General features: G+C 43.1%; 1 protein-coding gene across 1 annotated transcript in view; it reads right to left on the bottom strand.

The window, feature by feature from the left end:
* Positions 1-15,436, bottom strand: part of ppp1r9a (protein phosphatase 1, regulatory subunit 9A) — a 146,731-nt gene that overhangs the window by 24,743 nt on the left and 106,552 nt on the right. Inside the window, exons 7-11 of the mRNA XM_038966459.1 lie at positions 11,410-11,592; positions 10,344-10,397; positions 9,201-9,430; positions 6,526-6,622; positions 1,150-1,261 (exon numbers count right to left, since the gene is read on the bottom strand). Of these exons, the coding sequence (XP_038822387.1) occupies positions 1,150-1,261; positions 6,526-6,622; positions 9,201-9,430; positions 10,344-10,397; positions 11,410-11,592 (676 nt within the window). The remainder of the gene's footprint in view (positions 1-1,149; positions 1,262-6,525; positions 6,623-9,200; positions 9,431-10,343; positions 10,398-11,409; positions 11,593-15,436) is intronic.

Raw genomic sequence — 15,436 nt, 5'->3', positions numbered from 1 at the left:
ATAGATGTAGAGAGGTAAATTAGATAGAAATAGATGTAAATTATATTGACATAGAGAGGTAAATAATATAGATATAGATGTAGAGAGGTAAATTATTTAGATATAGATGTAGAGAGGTAAATTAGATAGAAATAGATGTAAATTATATTGACATAGAGAAGTAAATAATATAGATGTAGAGAGGTAAAGTACATAGATATAGATGTAGAGGTAAAGTATATAGATGTAGAGAGGTAAAGTATAGATATATAGACATAGAGAGGTAAATTAGATAAATATAGATGTAGAGAGGTACATTATATAGATATAGACGTAGAGAGGTAAATTATATAGATATAGATGTAGAGAGGTAAATTATATAGATATAAATGTAGAGGTAAATTATATAGATGTAAAGAGGTAAATTATATATATACATATAGACGTAGAGAGGTAAATTATATAGGTATAAATGTAGAGAGATACATTATATAGATGTAGAGAGGTAAATCATATAGATATAGACGTAGAGAGGTAAATTATATAGATATAGACGTAGAGAGGTAAATTATATAGGTATACATGTAGAGAGATACATTATATAGATGTAGAGAGGTAAATTATACAGATATAGATGTAGAGAGGTAAATGATATAGATATAGAAAGGTAAATTATATAGATATAGATGTAGAGAGTTAAATCATATAGATATAGACGTAGAGAGGTAAATTATATAGATATAGACGTAGAGAGGTAAATGACATAGATATACACGTAGAGAGGTAAATGACATAGATATAGATGTAGAGCGGTAAATTATACAGATATAGATGTAGAGAGGTAAATGATATAGATATAGAAAGGTAAATGATATAGATATAGATGTAGAGAGGTAAATTATATACATATATGTAGAGTGATAGGTAAATGAAGTCAACTGGAGTCTTTTAAGCTCAATGGGAAGTGGGGGATGAGAATGAATGGATGACTAGTCACAGGGCCCCTGTTGTGACTCACCCTGTGACTCACTACAGAATCATCTGAATATGACCAGTAATGTGTATTATATTACCAGTGTGGGGTATTATTGCCTGGGGAGGGAGATAGCTATAATAGTAGTAGAGTGTAAGCATCATATTTCTGTATCTCCCCATCTCCCTGAGACTCACCTCTGGCAGGACCGGCCTTCCCAGGACTCTGTTGGGCACTGTTGTTGTTGTTGTTCACCTGGATGCCATTTTGTTTCATCAGTTGCATCAGCTCAAACTCCAGGGCTGCAATCTGTGAGGAAACCGTTTCGAGTTTCAGTGTAAGTGACCCATGCAGGGTGACTCCCTCCACTGGTAACACCATGTACCAGCAGGGACAGTGGTTTGACCCACAGCCGTTCCATGTCTTTGATCTACTTCAGAGCTAGCGTACCTGATAAGATGGCGCCGGTAGACATGGCCGCTCAGTTTCTAGCTCCTAAGAAACTTTGCAGTATTTTTTTTTTGTGTGTGTTCTTTCTCACATTATACTTCCATTATTTTACTTTTAGGTTTGTATTGTTGTGTATTGTTAGATATTACTGCACTGTTGGAGCTAGGAACAGAAGCATTTCGCTACACCCGCAATAACATCTGCTAAATACAGTTGAAGTCGTAAGTTTACATACACTTAGGTTGGAGTCATTAAAACTTGTTTTTCAACCACTCCACAAATTTCTTGTTAACAAACTATAGTTTTGACAAGTCGGTTAGGACATCTACTTTGTACATGACACAAGTCATTTTTTCAACAACTGTTTACAGACAGATTATTTCACTTATAATTCACTGTATCACAATTCTAGTGGGTCAGAATTTTACATACACTAAGTTGACTGTGCCTTGAAAAACGCTTGGAAAATTCCCGAAAATGATGTCATGGCTTTAGAATCTTCTGATAGGCTAATTGACATAATTCGAGTCAATTCGAGGTGTACCTGTGGATGTATTTCAAGGCCTACCTTCAAACTCAGTGCCTCTTTGCTTGACATCATGTGAAAATCAAAAGAAACCAGCCAAGACCTCAGAAAAAAATTGTGGACCTCCATAAGTCTGATTCATACTTGGGAGCAATTTACAAATGCCTGAAGGTACCACGTTCATCTATATAAACAATAGTAAGCAAGTATAAACACCATGGGACCACGCAGTTGTCATACCGCTCAGGAAGGAGACGCGTTCTGTCTCCTAGAGATGAACGTACTTTGGTGCAAAAAGTGCAAATCAATCGCAGAACAACAGCAAAGGACCTTGTGAAGATGCTGGAGGAAACAGGTACAAAAGTATCTATATCCAAAGTAAAACGAGTCCTATATCGACATAACCTGAAAGGCTGCTCAGCAAGGAAGAAGCCACTGCTCCAAAATCGCCATAAAAAAGCCAGACGACAGTTTGCAACTGTAAATGGGGACAAATATCGTACTTTTTGGAGAAATGTCCTCAGGACTAATGAAACAAAAATAGAACTGTTTGGCCATAATGACCATCGTTATGTTTGGAGGAAAAAGGGGGAGGCTTGCAAGCCAAAGAACACCATCCCAACCGTGAAGCACGGGAGTGGCAGCATCATGTTGTGGGGGTGCTTTGCTGCAGGAGGGGCTGGTGCACTTCACAAAATAGATAGCATCATGAGGTACGAAAATTATGTGGATATATTGAAGCAACATCTCAAGACATCAGTCAGGAAGTTAAAGCTTGGTCGCAAATGGGTCTTCCAAATGGACAATGACCCCAAGCATACTTCCAAAGTTGTGGCAAAATGGCTTAAGGAAAACAAAGTCAAGGTATTGGAGTGGCCATCACAAAGCCCTGACCTCAATCCTATAGAAAATTTGTGGGCAGAACTGAAAAAGCATGTGCGAGCAAGGAGGCCTACAAACCTGACTCAGTTACACCAGCTCTGTCAGGAGGGAATGAGCCAAATTTCACCCAACTTGTTGTGGGAAGTTTGTGGAAGGCCACCCGGAACATTTGACCCAAGTTAAACAATTTAAAGGCAATGCTACCAAATACTAATTGAGTGTATGTAAACTTCTGACCCACTGGGAATGTGATGAAAGAAATAAAAGCTGAAATAAATTTGGCTAAAGTGTATGTAAACTTCCGACTTCAACTGTATGTGTATGCGACCCATACAAATTGATTTGATTCTAATTGTCAACTAATCATAAAGCCCTGGACTAGGTAAATCAGGGGAGCTAGTTAACAAAATTGTGAAACATCTGTGGGGTCCGCAAGGTGAGTTTTGAAGACCACTGTGCTAATCAAACCAGTGTGGTAATCAAATGAATGTGCTTATGTTTAGTGGGCTGGTATGTTATGTTTAGTGGGCTGGTATGGTATATTTAGTGGGCTGGTATGTTATGTTTAGTGGGCTGGTATGTTATGTTTAGTGGGCTGGTATGTTATGTTTAGTGGGCTGGTATGTAATGTTTAGTGGGCTGGTATGTAATGTTTAGTGGGCTGGTATGTAATGTTTAGTGGGCTGGTATGTAATGTTTAGTGGGCTGGTATGTTATGTTTAGTGGGCTGGTACGTTATGTTTAGTGGGCTGGTACGTTATGTTTAGTGGGCTGGTATGGTATGTTTAGTGGGCTGGTATGTTATGTTTAGTGGGCTGGTATGTTATGTTTAGTGGGCTGGTATGTAATGTTTAGTGGGCTGGTATGTAATGTTTAGTGGGCTGGTATGTAATGTTTAGTGGGCTGGTACGTTATGTTTAGTGGGCTGGTATGTTATGTTTAGTGGGCTGGTATGTAATGTTTAGTGGGCTGGTATGTAATGTTTAGTGGGCTGGTATGTAATGTTTAGTGGGCTGGTACGTTATGTTTAGTGGGCTGGTACGTTATGTTTAGTGGGCTGGTACGTTATGTTTAGTGGGCTGGTATGTTATGTTTAGTGGGCTGGTATGTTATGTTTAGTGGGCTGGAATGTTATGTTTGGTGGCTGGTATGTTATGTTTAGTGGGCTGGTATGTTATGTTTAGTGGCTGGTATGTTATGTTTAGTGGGCTGGTATGTAATGTTTAGTGGGTTGGTATGTTATGTTTAGTGGGCAGGAATGTTAGGTTTAGTGGGCTGGTATGTTATGTTTAGTGGGCTGGAATGTTAGGTTTAGTGGGCTGGTATGTTATGTTTAGTGGGCTGGTATGTTTAGTGGGTTGGTATGTTATGTTTAGTGGGCTGGTATGTTAGGTTTAGTGGGCTGGTATGTTATGTTTAGTGGGCTGGTATGTTATGTTTAGTGGGCTGGAATGTTATGTTTAGTGGGCTGGTATGTTATGTGTTGTGGGCTGGTATGCTATGTTATGTTTAGTGGGTTGGTACAGTATGTTATGTTTAGTGGGCTGGTATGGTATGTTTGGTGGGCTGGTATGGTATGTTTGGTGGGCTGGTATGGTATGTTTAGTGGGCTGGTATGGTATGTTTAGTGGGCTGGTATGGTATGCTTAGTGGGCTGGTATGGTATGTTTAGTGGGCTGGTATGTTATATTTAGTGGGCTGGAATGTAATGTTTATTGGGCTGGTATGTTATGTTTAGTGGCTGGTATGTTATGTTTAGTGGGCTGGAATGTTAGGTTTAGTGGGCTGGTGTGTTAGGTTTAGTGGGCTGGTATGTTATGTTTAGTGGGTTGGTACAGTATGTTATGTTTAGTGGGCTGGTATGGTATGTTTGGTGGGCTGGTATGGTATGTTTGGTGGGCTGGTATGGTATGTTTGGTGGGCTGGTATGGTATGTTTGGTGGGCTGGTATGGTATGTTTAGTGGGCTGGAATGGTATGTTTAGTGGGCTAGAATGGTATGCTTAGTGGGCTGGTATGGTATGTTTAGTGGGCTGGTATGGTATGTTTAGTGGGCTGGTATGTTTAGTGGGCTGGTATGTTATGTTTAGTGGGCTGGAATGTAATGTTTATTGGGCTGGTATGTTATGTTTAGTGGCTGGTATGTTATGTTTAGTGGGCTGGAATGTTATGTTTAGTGGACTGGTATGGTATGTTTGGTGGGCTGGTATGGTATGTTTAGTGGGCTGGTATGGTATGTTTAGTGGGCTGGTATGGTATGTTTGGTGGGCTGGAATGGTATGCTTAGTGGGCTTGTATGGTATGTTTAGTGGGCTGGTATGGTATGTTTAGTGGACTGGTATGGTATGTTTGGTGGGCTGGTATGGTATGTTTAGTGGGCTGGTATGGTATGTTTAGTGGACTGGTATGGTATGTTTGGTGGGCTGGAATGGTATGCTTAGTGGGCTTGTATGGTATGTTTAGTGGGCTGGTATGGTATGTTTAGTGGACTGGTATGGTATGTTTGGTGGGCTGGTATGGTATGTTTAGTGGGCTGGTATGGTATGTTTGGTGGGCTGGAATGGTATGTTTGGTGGGCTGGTATGTTATGTTTAGTGGGCTGGTATGGTATGTTTGGTGGGCTGGAATGGTATGCTTAGTGGGCTGGTTTGGTAAGTTTAGTGGGCTGGTATGGTATGTTTGGTGGGCTGGTATGTTATGTTTAGTGGGCTGGTTTGGTATGTTTAGTGGGCTGGTATGTTATGTTTAGTGGGCTGGTATGGTATGTTTAGTGGGCTGGTATGTTATGTTTAGTGGGCTGGTATGTTATGTTTAGTGGGCTGGTATGTTATGTTTAGTGGGCTGGTATGTTATGTTTAGTGGGCTGGTTTGGTATGTTTAGTGGGCTGGTATGTTATGTTTAGTGGGCTGGTATGTTATGTTTGGTGGGCTGGTATGGTATGTTTAGTGGGCTGGTATGTTATGTTTAGTGGGCTGGTATGTTATGTTTAGTGGGCTGGTATGTTATGTTTAGTGGGCTGGTATGTTATGTTTAGTGGGCTGGTTTGGTATGTTTAGTGGGCTGGTATATTATGTTTAGTGGGCTGGTATGTTATGTTTAGTGGGCTGGTATGTTATGTTTAGTGGGCTGATATGTTATGTTTAGTGGGCTGGTATGTTATGTTTAGTGGGCTGGTATGTTATGTTTAGTGGGCTGGTATGTTATGTTTAGTGGGCTGGTATGGTATGTTTAGTGGGCTGGTATGTTATGTTTAGTGGGCTGGTATGTTATGTTTAGTGGGCTGGTATGTTATGTTTAGTGGGCTGGTATGTTATGTTTAGTGGGCTGGTATGTTATGTTTAGTGGGCTGGTATGTTATGTTTAGTGGGCTGGTATGTTATGTTTAGTGGGCTGGTATGTTATGTTTAGGGGGAATTAGGGGTTTATCTTGTACTTATACAGATACATAATGTACACTTGTATAGTTACCGGTATAAACATATCACACAGCCATAAGCATGTCAATAACTCTGATCTTTGGTTGTGGGTTTACGCCCCGGATTGTAGTTTCCCTAGGTACAGATCTAGGATCAGCTTCCCCTCCCCCAATCCTAACGCTAACCATTAATGGGGAAGATGCTAAACTGACCCAAGATCAATTTCACTCTCCACCTGGATGTACTCAGCAGCATTGATTAGATGACCATAGAGGAAGGCCATTGAGAGAGCATATTACCCTGACTTGCAGTCCCTGGATCTCTTCCAGGTGGGACTTCTCTGCATCCTCCAGCCTCTTCCTTTCGGCATCCTCCTTCTGGACAAACTCCACCTCCCTGGAAGAAAGAGAGAGAGGGGAGAGAAGAGAAGGAGATAGGGGGTTAAAAGGGTACGTTGGTGTCCCACTGGCAGGGGTGATGAGATGGAGAGTGTTTGGTGGGAAGACAGGGACAGGGACAGGGTGTAAGGTGTTTGGATGGTTGGGGACAGCTCATCTGACAGGGGTGAAGACAGGGACAGAAGTGTTAGGTGTTTGGGGAGCTGGGACCGCTCCTCTCACAGGGGTGAGGACAGGGACGGAGTGTTAGGTGGTTGGGGAGTTGGGACCGTTCCTCTCACAGGGGTGAGGACAGGAATGTGTGAATATGACGAGATATGTAGAGCGCCTCTCTGTGTTGTCTCCTTTAACAGGAGTGTAGAAGGTAAAGGGTAGTGTGTGTGTGTGTGTGTGTGTGTGTGTGTGTGTGTGTGTGTGTGTGTGTGTGTGTGTGTGTGTGTGTGTGTGTGTGTGTGTGTGTGTGTGTGTGTGTGTGTGTGTGTGTGTGTGTGTGTGTGTGTGTGTGTGTGTGTGTGGTGAAAGGAGACTATCCCAGGGAGGATAGGAGCACAGTGAAGTAAAGACAGAGTGACAGCCTGACACAGTCCTGTCTCTGTCTTACAGCAGGGCTGAAGGACGCAGGGCTCCCTTGCACGCACACTCAGACAGACAAACAACCATAACAAACCCAACACAGACAGACAGACACACAGACATTGGCTCTTGAGACATTTGCAATTCCTTGTGCTCACTACATCTGCTTGGTAAAATGATCTGCCTGTCTTCTTCTGGCCTGTTCAACATTGCTGCTGTTAAAATGGAGGGAGAGTTTGTTTCCGCAGTTAGCAGCAATGTTGCCTCAAGGACAAAGGCATTTAAAGGCACTCAGAGCGGAGAGTGGCATAGGAAGTCAACACAGCTCTCTCTCTCTCTCTCTACAGACATGCTTCAACTAAGTGCCACTTGGTTAAAATGTCCTTCAGATTAATGGGTGGAATCTGTTTGTGAAAAAGTTTGATACACACACTGTAGGAAAATAACAGGGTTTGAATAACAGATGTGTATTACCTAAAATAAGCTGTCATTTGCAATGGCCTTTAAATTTGGATTTGAATCTTAAATAACATAGCTACGATAAGATGTTGTCCTTAAAACCAAAGTGGACTGAATAATGTTGCAATTGTTCAGGTTTTCAGTCATTTAAAAAATATATATATATTTAACTAGGCAGTTAAGAACAATTTCTTATTTACAATGACGGCTACCCCGGCCAAACCCTAACGATGCTGGGCCAATTGTGCGCCTCTCTATGGGACTCCCAATCACGGCCGGTTGTGATACAGCCTGGAATCGAACCAGGGTCTGTAGTGACACCTCTAGCACTGAGATGCAGTGCCTTAGACAGCTCCGCCACTCGGGAGCCCATTTTACTCTAATGGCAACAGATAACACGGACACATCTGGAGTGTGTGGCTAGTTACTGACTAGACCAGAGCAACAGATCTGGAATGTTTGGCTAGTTACTGACTAGACCAGAGCAACAGATCTGGAGTGTGTGGCTAGTTACTGACTAGACCAGAGCAACAGATCTGGAGTGTGTGGCTAGTTACTGACTATACCAGAGCAATAGATCTGGAGTGTGTGGCTAGTTACTGACTAGACCAGCGCAACACATCTGGAGTGTGTGGCTAGTTACTGACTAGACCAGAGCAACACATCTGGAGTGTGTGGCTAGTTACTGACTAGACCAGAGCAACAGATCTGGAGTGTGTGGCTAATTACTGACTAGACCAGACCAACACATCTGGAGTGTGTGGCTAGTTACTGACTAGACCAGCGCAACACATCTGGAGTGTGTGGCTAGTTACTGACTAGACCAGAGCAACACATCTGGAGTGTGTGGCTAGTTACTGACTAGACCAGAGCAACAGATCTGGAGTGTGTGGCTAGTTACTGACTAGACCAGACAAACACATCTGGAGTGTGTGGCTAGTTACTGACTAGACCAGCGCAACACATCTGGAGTGTGTGGCTAGTTATTGACTAGACCAGAGCAACAGATCTGGAGTGTGTGGCTAGTTACTGACTAGACCAGAGCAACACATCTGGAGTGTGTGGCTAGTTACTGACTAGACCAGAGCAACAGATCACCTATTTAATCCTATTAACTGGTTACTGTAGTTCCAGTCTGCCTAGCTAATTGGCCCAAAGCAACATTCCAAGCGTGCTACAGTATAATACAAAGTACAGTAAATCACAAAAGTACATGTTGATGTTGGTGTTGGTCTGTAGTCAGTTAAAAGATGCCAAAGGAACAACAAAGAGTTGTTTGACAAAGTGCTGGGCAACAGTATTGGTGATATTAGTGCGAGGAAAATACATTTCTAGTTCTGTATGGACGTGAACGGCGGGAATGAGTGACTCCCTGAGCGGGGATAAAACATGGGTCGTCTGACCCCAAGACAAACGCACTACCCTAAGTTAGATATTTCACTTGGGAGAGTTCGTAACAGCCTTACCAAGCCTAGGAATGATACAGTATATTGAACCAGTATGTTGTTTAATTTAGACTAGTTTAGCACCAGACTCTGACTCACTTTTGCTGGAAATCTTTGATGAGTTTCTTGGCCTTGTTGTACTTCTTCTCTAGGGTGGTGTACTGGCACTGGGCCTCCTTCAGGTGCTCGTTGACCGTGTGGCACAGGGTCTGGGCCTCGATCCAGTAACTCTCCAGCTTCAGCATCCTCTCCTTGTTCTCCTCCATGCTGGCCTTCAGCTGGCTCTTCTCCTTCTCCCAGCGCGCCTTCTCCCTGTCCACCGCTGCTAGCTGGGGTAGGCAAGCACACAGACATTCAGATACTGAACACAAATAAACACATTAGCATGGCAACACACACACACACACACACAATCACAGATACGATCACAGACACACACACGCATGCACGCACTATGGTATGAGACTATGCTATGGGATGAACACCTTAACTTACGGGTCACTAACCAGCCTTCACAACAAAGACAAACTCCAGCATGCAGCAAGCCCTTCAATGAGTTTAGTATATTGGCACAACCTCCTTTCAAATGTTGTTATTGTATTACATCCTTCTCCTCCTCGTCAGGGAAAACTTCTGAAGCAACAGTCTCCCAACGACCACCAGATCAGCTCAGGCTCAGAGTATTACACCAACAAGCTTATCTTTCAATGTCACTAAATCCACTCATTCAATTGAGTTAATAATCTACGGAGCTTTTTAGATCACTTCCTGCAGTTTGATTTAAACTGTCCTCATAAGGCGGCACACAATTGGCCCAGCGCCATTCAGGTTAGGGGAGGGTTTGGCCAGGGTAGACCGTCATTGTAAAATAAGAATTTGTTCTTAACTGACTTGCCTAGTTAAATAAAAAAAACTTATCAGAATGCAGGGGATAAACCAGACACTTTTAAAAAGCTCTTGTGTCTGTGCCTGCTTGCCTGTCACTCTCACTTAACCACTGGCTCACTCACCGCTCAGACACCTGTGACACGAAACTGCAAGAGAGGCAGCGGAGCTAAACTTCTGAAATACACATGCAATTGCCTTAAATATTCAGAAATAACTTGAAATAGAAACTATTATCCACTGCACTGTCCAATGACGTCCTTTTTCCAAACATATGTCTATTCCTCATGCTTTTATTGTACTTTGTAAATGTATTTTATACCATTCTTAGAGATGATAGTAGCGGAGCTTTCTTACCTTGTTTTTGAGCTTCTGTATCTCTGCCTCGGTGACAGTGTGCTTGATCTGCAGCTGAGGGAGTAGAAAGGGAAGAGGTCGATTAGATGATCAAACACTTGGCTGAGCAGCCTCTGTACTGGACAAGCCTCATGGAGAGACACACACACACACACACAAACACCCGCACACACACACACACACACACACACACACACACACACACACACACACACACACACACACACACACACACACACACACACACACACACACACACACACACACAGCACTACGAAGAGCCACATCCCATGCATGACAGCACTCTCTACCACTGAAACTGAGAGACTCACAGAACAGGACGTGAAGAGAGGGAGAAAGAGAAATGCAGAAAGTAGAGAAGGAGTCAATAGGCAGAGAGAGGAAGGACACAGTAGAATGAGAGAAGTTGAGAGAAAGAGGTAGTAAAGGAAAGTGAAGAAAGAAAAAGAGAGAGAAAGAAAGAGAGAAAGAAAGAAAGAGAGAGAAAGAAAGAAAGAGAGAGAAAGAGAAAGAAAGAGAGAGAGGAAGAGAAAGAGAGAGAGAAAGGAGGGAGAAAAAGAGAGCGAGAATGAGAGAGTCCCAGAGAGAGTTCAGAGGTTTTGGGACAGTAGAGATTACATGATTTCTCACTAAATATCCAGAACACCGCAGTGCAGCTCGAGCAATTTGTTAAGTGTGTCACGCAAGTGTGGCGTGAGGGACAAAATGTCCTGGTGCCAGCAGTGGTAGTAAGGCTTTTTAATCAATATTACTTGCAGGCTGGCTACTTTAAAAAGGAAAAAAATATAAATCAAATCAAAAGGGTTCTAGAAGAAAGTAACGGCCAAATACTTTATTTCAGTCATTTGCTACTCTTTGACTTCGTTCCAATTAGGAACAAGAAAGAGTTGTTTGACAAAGTGCTTGGCAAAAGTATTAATGATATTAAGTCGAGGAAAATACATTTATAGCTAGACCTTTTTTTTGGGACCTTCTGTCTTTTTTTTAGAGTGGTGAAAGGAAAGAAGTAGAGGAAAAGAGACAAGGAAAGAGGAAGTGAAGTGACCTCTCTGAACTTCTGGTAGAGTTTGGTGGCATCCAACTCTGAGGGGGAAATGATGTCATCCGCTTCTGGCAAATCGAACACCTCAATGCTCTTCTCGCCGTCGCCCTCCCCGTCTCTGGCCCTGTCCGCAGCTGGCCCTGCCTCCTCATCCTCCTCCTCCTCATCAGTGGCGTACTCCCCTGTCTGAGGTCACACATGCACACACAGCGTGCGCACACACACACACATAACATGAGAATACATTTCCGTCTACATAATTTAATTTGTCATACATACACGTTTCACAGAGAACACAAGCTCCTAATCATCAAACGTTTACATCATCTTCTTCATTTGTTTGACTTTGTCTAACTTTCATTGAGTCATCTCTTCCTATTTTAAGAAACGTTGCCTGCTACTCCAATGTTTGCCAGACGACTCATCCCGTATTTAATTCTGCTGCTCTATCGGTTGCACCATGCATCAGTCTGAACCTACTATCCTAGAAGTCGTTTGTGCTTATGTTAAAATTACATGAATCAAAGATTTGTGTAGGCCAGTTCTGGTTTCTGGGACCAATCAGCACGATTTGCACTCGCAAAGTCATCTGTGAGGAGATCAAATCAACTCATGGTGGAGAAGAAACGTTAGTGGGCGTGGCGTTTGGCCGGCGCTCTGTGGATGAGTAGCCAGGCAACTCGAATGTTGATAATGAAAACAGTTAATCATGTTTACGGTGAGGACAACAAATACACCAGCTTAAGCTCTCTCTCAGCCAATTTTGAGAGAGACCAGTTGTCATGTCTGGGTATAGAATAACAGGGGCCCTGTCAAAGTGAGCTGGGGGGTGAGGTGAGGATGATTGATGGATGGGGATGGAGGGTGGGGGTTTGAGGAGAGGGTTAGGGTTAGGTCATTGTCATCCTGTGATGACCCACAGTATGTAAAACACTTTCAGATGAGTGGTGCTTTATGAGAGCAATCCATCATCATCATCACGACTAGGGCTGTGGCGGGCACAAAATTCCGTCAGCCGGTCTCACGGTAATTGACCATTAATTAACAAACACATTTAGCATCTCCTGGCTTCCACACATTTTAAAAAGTCTAATAAATCCATGTAATATAGCCTACAACTTCACAATAAATCCATTATTTATTTTAGACTGGTCTAAAGAAGCATGATATAAAGAAAATGTAGTCTATTTCTGTCATGTTTTGTCATTGATTATCATGTCTTGTCCCTGTGCTTCCCTTCTATTCGTTTCCCTCTGCTGGTCTTATTAGGTTCTTTCCCTCTTTCTATCCCTCTCTCTCCCCCTCCCTCTCTCCCTCTCTCGCTCTCTCTCTCTATCGTTCCGTTCCTGCTCCCAGCTGTTCCTCATTCTCCTAACTACCTCATTTACTCTTTCACACCTGTCCCCTATTTTGCCCTCTGATTAGAGTCCCTATTTCTCCCTCTGTTTTCCGCTTCTGTCCTTGTCGGATCCTTGTTTGATGTTTGCTGTTCTGTGTCCTTGTTCCGCCCTGTCGTGTTTTTGCCTTCTTCAGATGCTGCGTGTGAGCAGGTGTCTATGTCAGCTACGGCCTGTGCCTTCCCGAAGCGACCTGCAGTCTGTGGTCGCGTCTCCAGTCGTTCCTCTCTACTGACGAGAGGATTTCAGTTTTCCTGTTTTGTATTTACCTAAGATAATATCCAGGAGTATCGTTTTTGTTTAAGACTGGAATAAAGACTCTGTTTCTGTTAAGTCGCTTTTGGGTCCTCATTCACCAGCATAACAATTTCAGAAGAACAGAATAGCATACTCTGAGTTGTCCATATGTTAGGCCCTGATCTGGCTATGCCAAATGGCTGCGGGATACACTAGTTCATTTAGCAGATAAGATTTGCTTAGAATTCCGAGGCATTATTTTATAGTATGAATACAATTGAACAAAGCTGAATAAAATATAAATATTTTCTCCAAACGATTTAAGGGAGTGCGCACATGCGACTATTGTGTTGAGCGTTTAACAAAGAAATGGGTACTCCTATATACTTCATTCAGAGTTATTAATGTAACTTTAGTTGTTCTACAAACGCTGGGCTATATGTTTAGATTTTGAATACATTGGAAGGCTGCATGATGCGACTCTAATGATGATTTGAAAAAAGTTGCTTGAATGGCATGAGCTCACTCCAATAGTCTCTCATTCACAATTTGACAAGCACTTGATAATGCCTCGAATTTCACGCCGGCATCCCGTTTATGGCCGTAATGCACCCTAAAGCAAACATGCCTTCTGCGGCCCAGAGTGCTGCATTGTGCTGCGCAGTCCTAAGCCTCTCTCAATCACATGGCTCTTTCTCGGGTCTTTCTCACAGGCTACAAGTGAAGACCGACACATCGGGACGCAACTGCACGCGTCCTTATCCAATTACGAGGTCCATATTGAAGATATTGGAAGAACTGTCCACATTTTCATCAGCCAACAAGATGAGTAGGCCTAACGAACAGCAAAAGCACTAGCCTATGTCAATCTACTATCCCCCATAGTCAAAAGTCGACCTATTCAATTCTGTGAGAAATAAATATTCCAAACATAGTCTGGGACAGTTGTGGGATACGATTGATCCCAAATTAATACAACCACTAGCACTAGCATCTTTTTTACGCAATGTGGCGGACAAAACAGATCAGAACATTTAGCTTAAAATGTTATTATTTCTTCACATTATAAGCGCAGCAATGCGCACATGGTAGCAGGCTATAAGCGTGAATGTTCCGTTAGCTTCACCACCATCATCACCCCGTCACTATCATCATCATCATCATCATCAGCCTGTGCAGTATGTGTGGTCAGTAGAAAAGAGACAGCAGGGTTGATGATACTGTGTGTTTCTCTTTCTGCTAGAGCTCTCTCTCTCTACAGCCTGGCAGCCTCTTACTAAACTGATCCAGACAGACAGAATGCATCCCAAAGGACACACTATCCCCAATGGGTTCTGGTCTAAAGTAGTGCACCATGTAGAGAGCGGGGTGCCATTTGGGACACAGTCAGGATTATAAAGACGAGTTCTGCTCTGCTGCAGCTCACATCTGGTTACAGAGAGCCAGGCAGGGACAGCAGGATCGAATGACCCATCCTGGCATGGGGCCGGCCGGGCCCCTCTGTCTGGTCCTACTGCCAGAGACACTGGTGCTGGAGCTCACAGAGTTGTTGCAGGGCGAACACATCTCACTCTCTCACTCTCTCTCACAAACACGCTGATGCACACACAGACACACACATTATCTTTCTCTCTCTCTCTCTCTCTCTCTCTCTCTACATAGACACACACACACACACACACACACACACACACACACACACACACACACACACACACACACACACACACACACACACACACACACACAAAGCTTACGCTGACACATGATTTGAAACCTCTGGTACAGCGAAAGCTTTCAGCCCTGCTGCTTTAAACAACTACAAATATCTATTCACCCCCATTCTCTATTAACAGGGTGAAAATGTTGAATAGAGAATGGGGTGAATAGGGTGAACGGGGTGAACAGGGTGAAACAGAGCTGCTCAAGTTCAACACTGTTTAACATCTACATTAATGAATTGGCAAAAACATTAGAAGAATCTGCAGCACCTGGTCTCACCTTACACAACACTGAAATCAAGTGTCTGCTGTACGCAGATGACCTGGTGCTGTGGTCTCCCACTAAGGAGTTACAGCAGCACCTAGATCATTATTCACCCCATTCTCTATTCACCCCATTCTCTTTTCACCCTGTTCTCTATTCACCCCATCTATTCACCCCATTCTCTATTCACCCCGTTCTCTATTCACCCCATCTATTCACCCCATTCTCTATTCACCCCATTCTCTATTCACCCCATCTATTCACCCCATTCTCTATTCACCCTGTTCTCTATTCACCCCATTCTCTATTCACCCCATCTATTCACCCCATTCTCTATTCACCCTATTCTCTATTCACCCCCTTCTCCATTCACCCTGTTCTCTATTCACCCCGTTCTCCATTCACCCCGT

This window comes from Salvelinus namaycush, chromosome 27, assembly GCF_016432855.1.
Source record: "Salvelinus namaycush isolate Seneca chromosome 27, SaNama_1.0, whole genome shotgun sequence".
NCBI classification, from domain to species: Eukaryota; Metazoa; Chordata; class Actinopteri; order Salmoniformes; family Salmonidae; genus Salvelinus; species Salvelinus namaycush.
The sequence above is the reverse complement of the archived record's forward strand: the minus strand, read 5'-3'. Positions and strand labels throughout refer to the sequence as shown.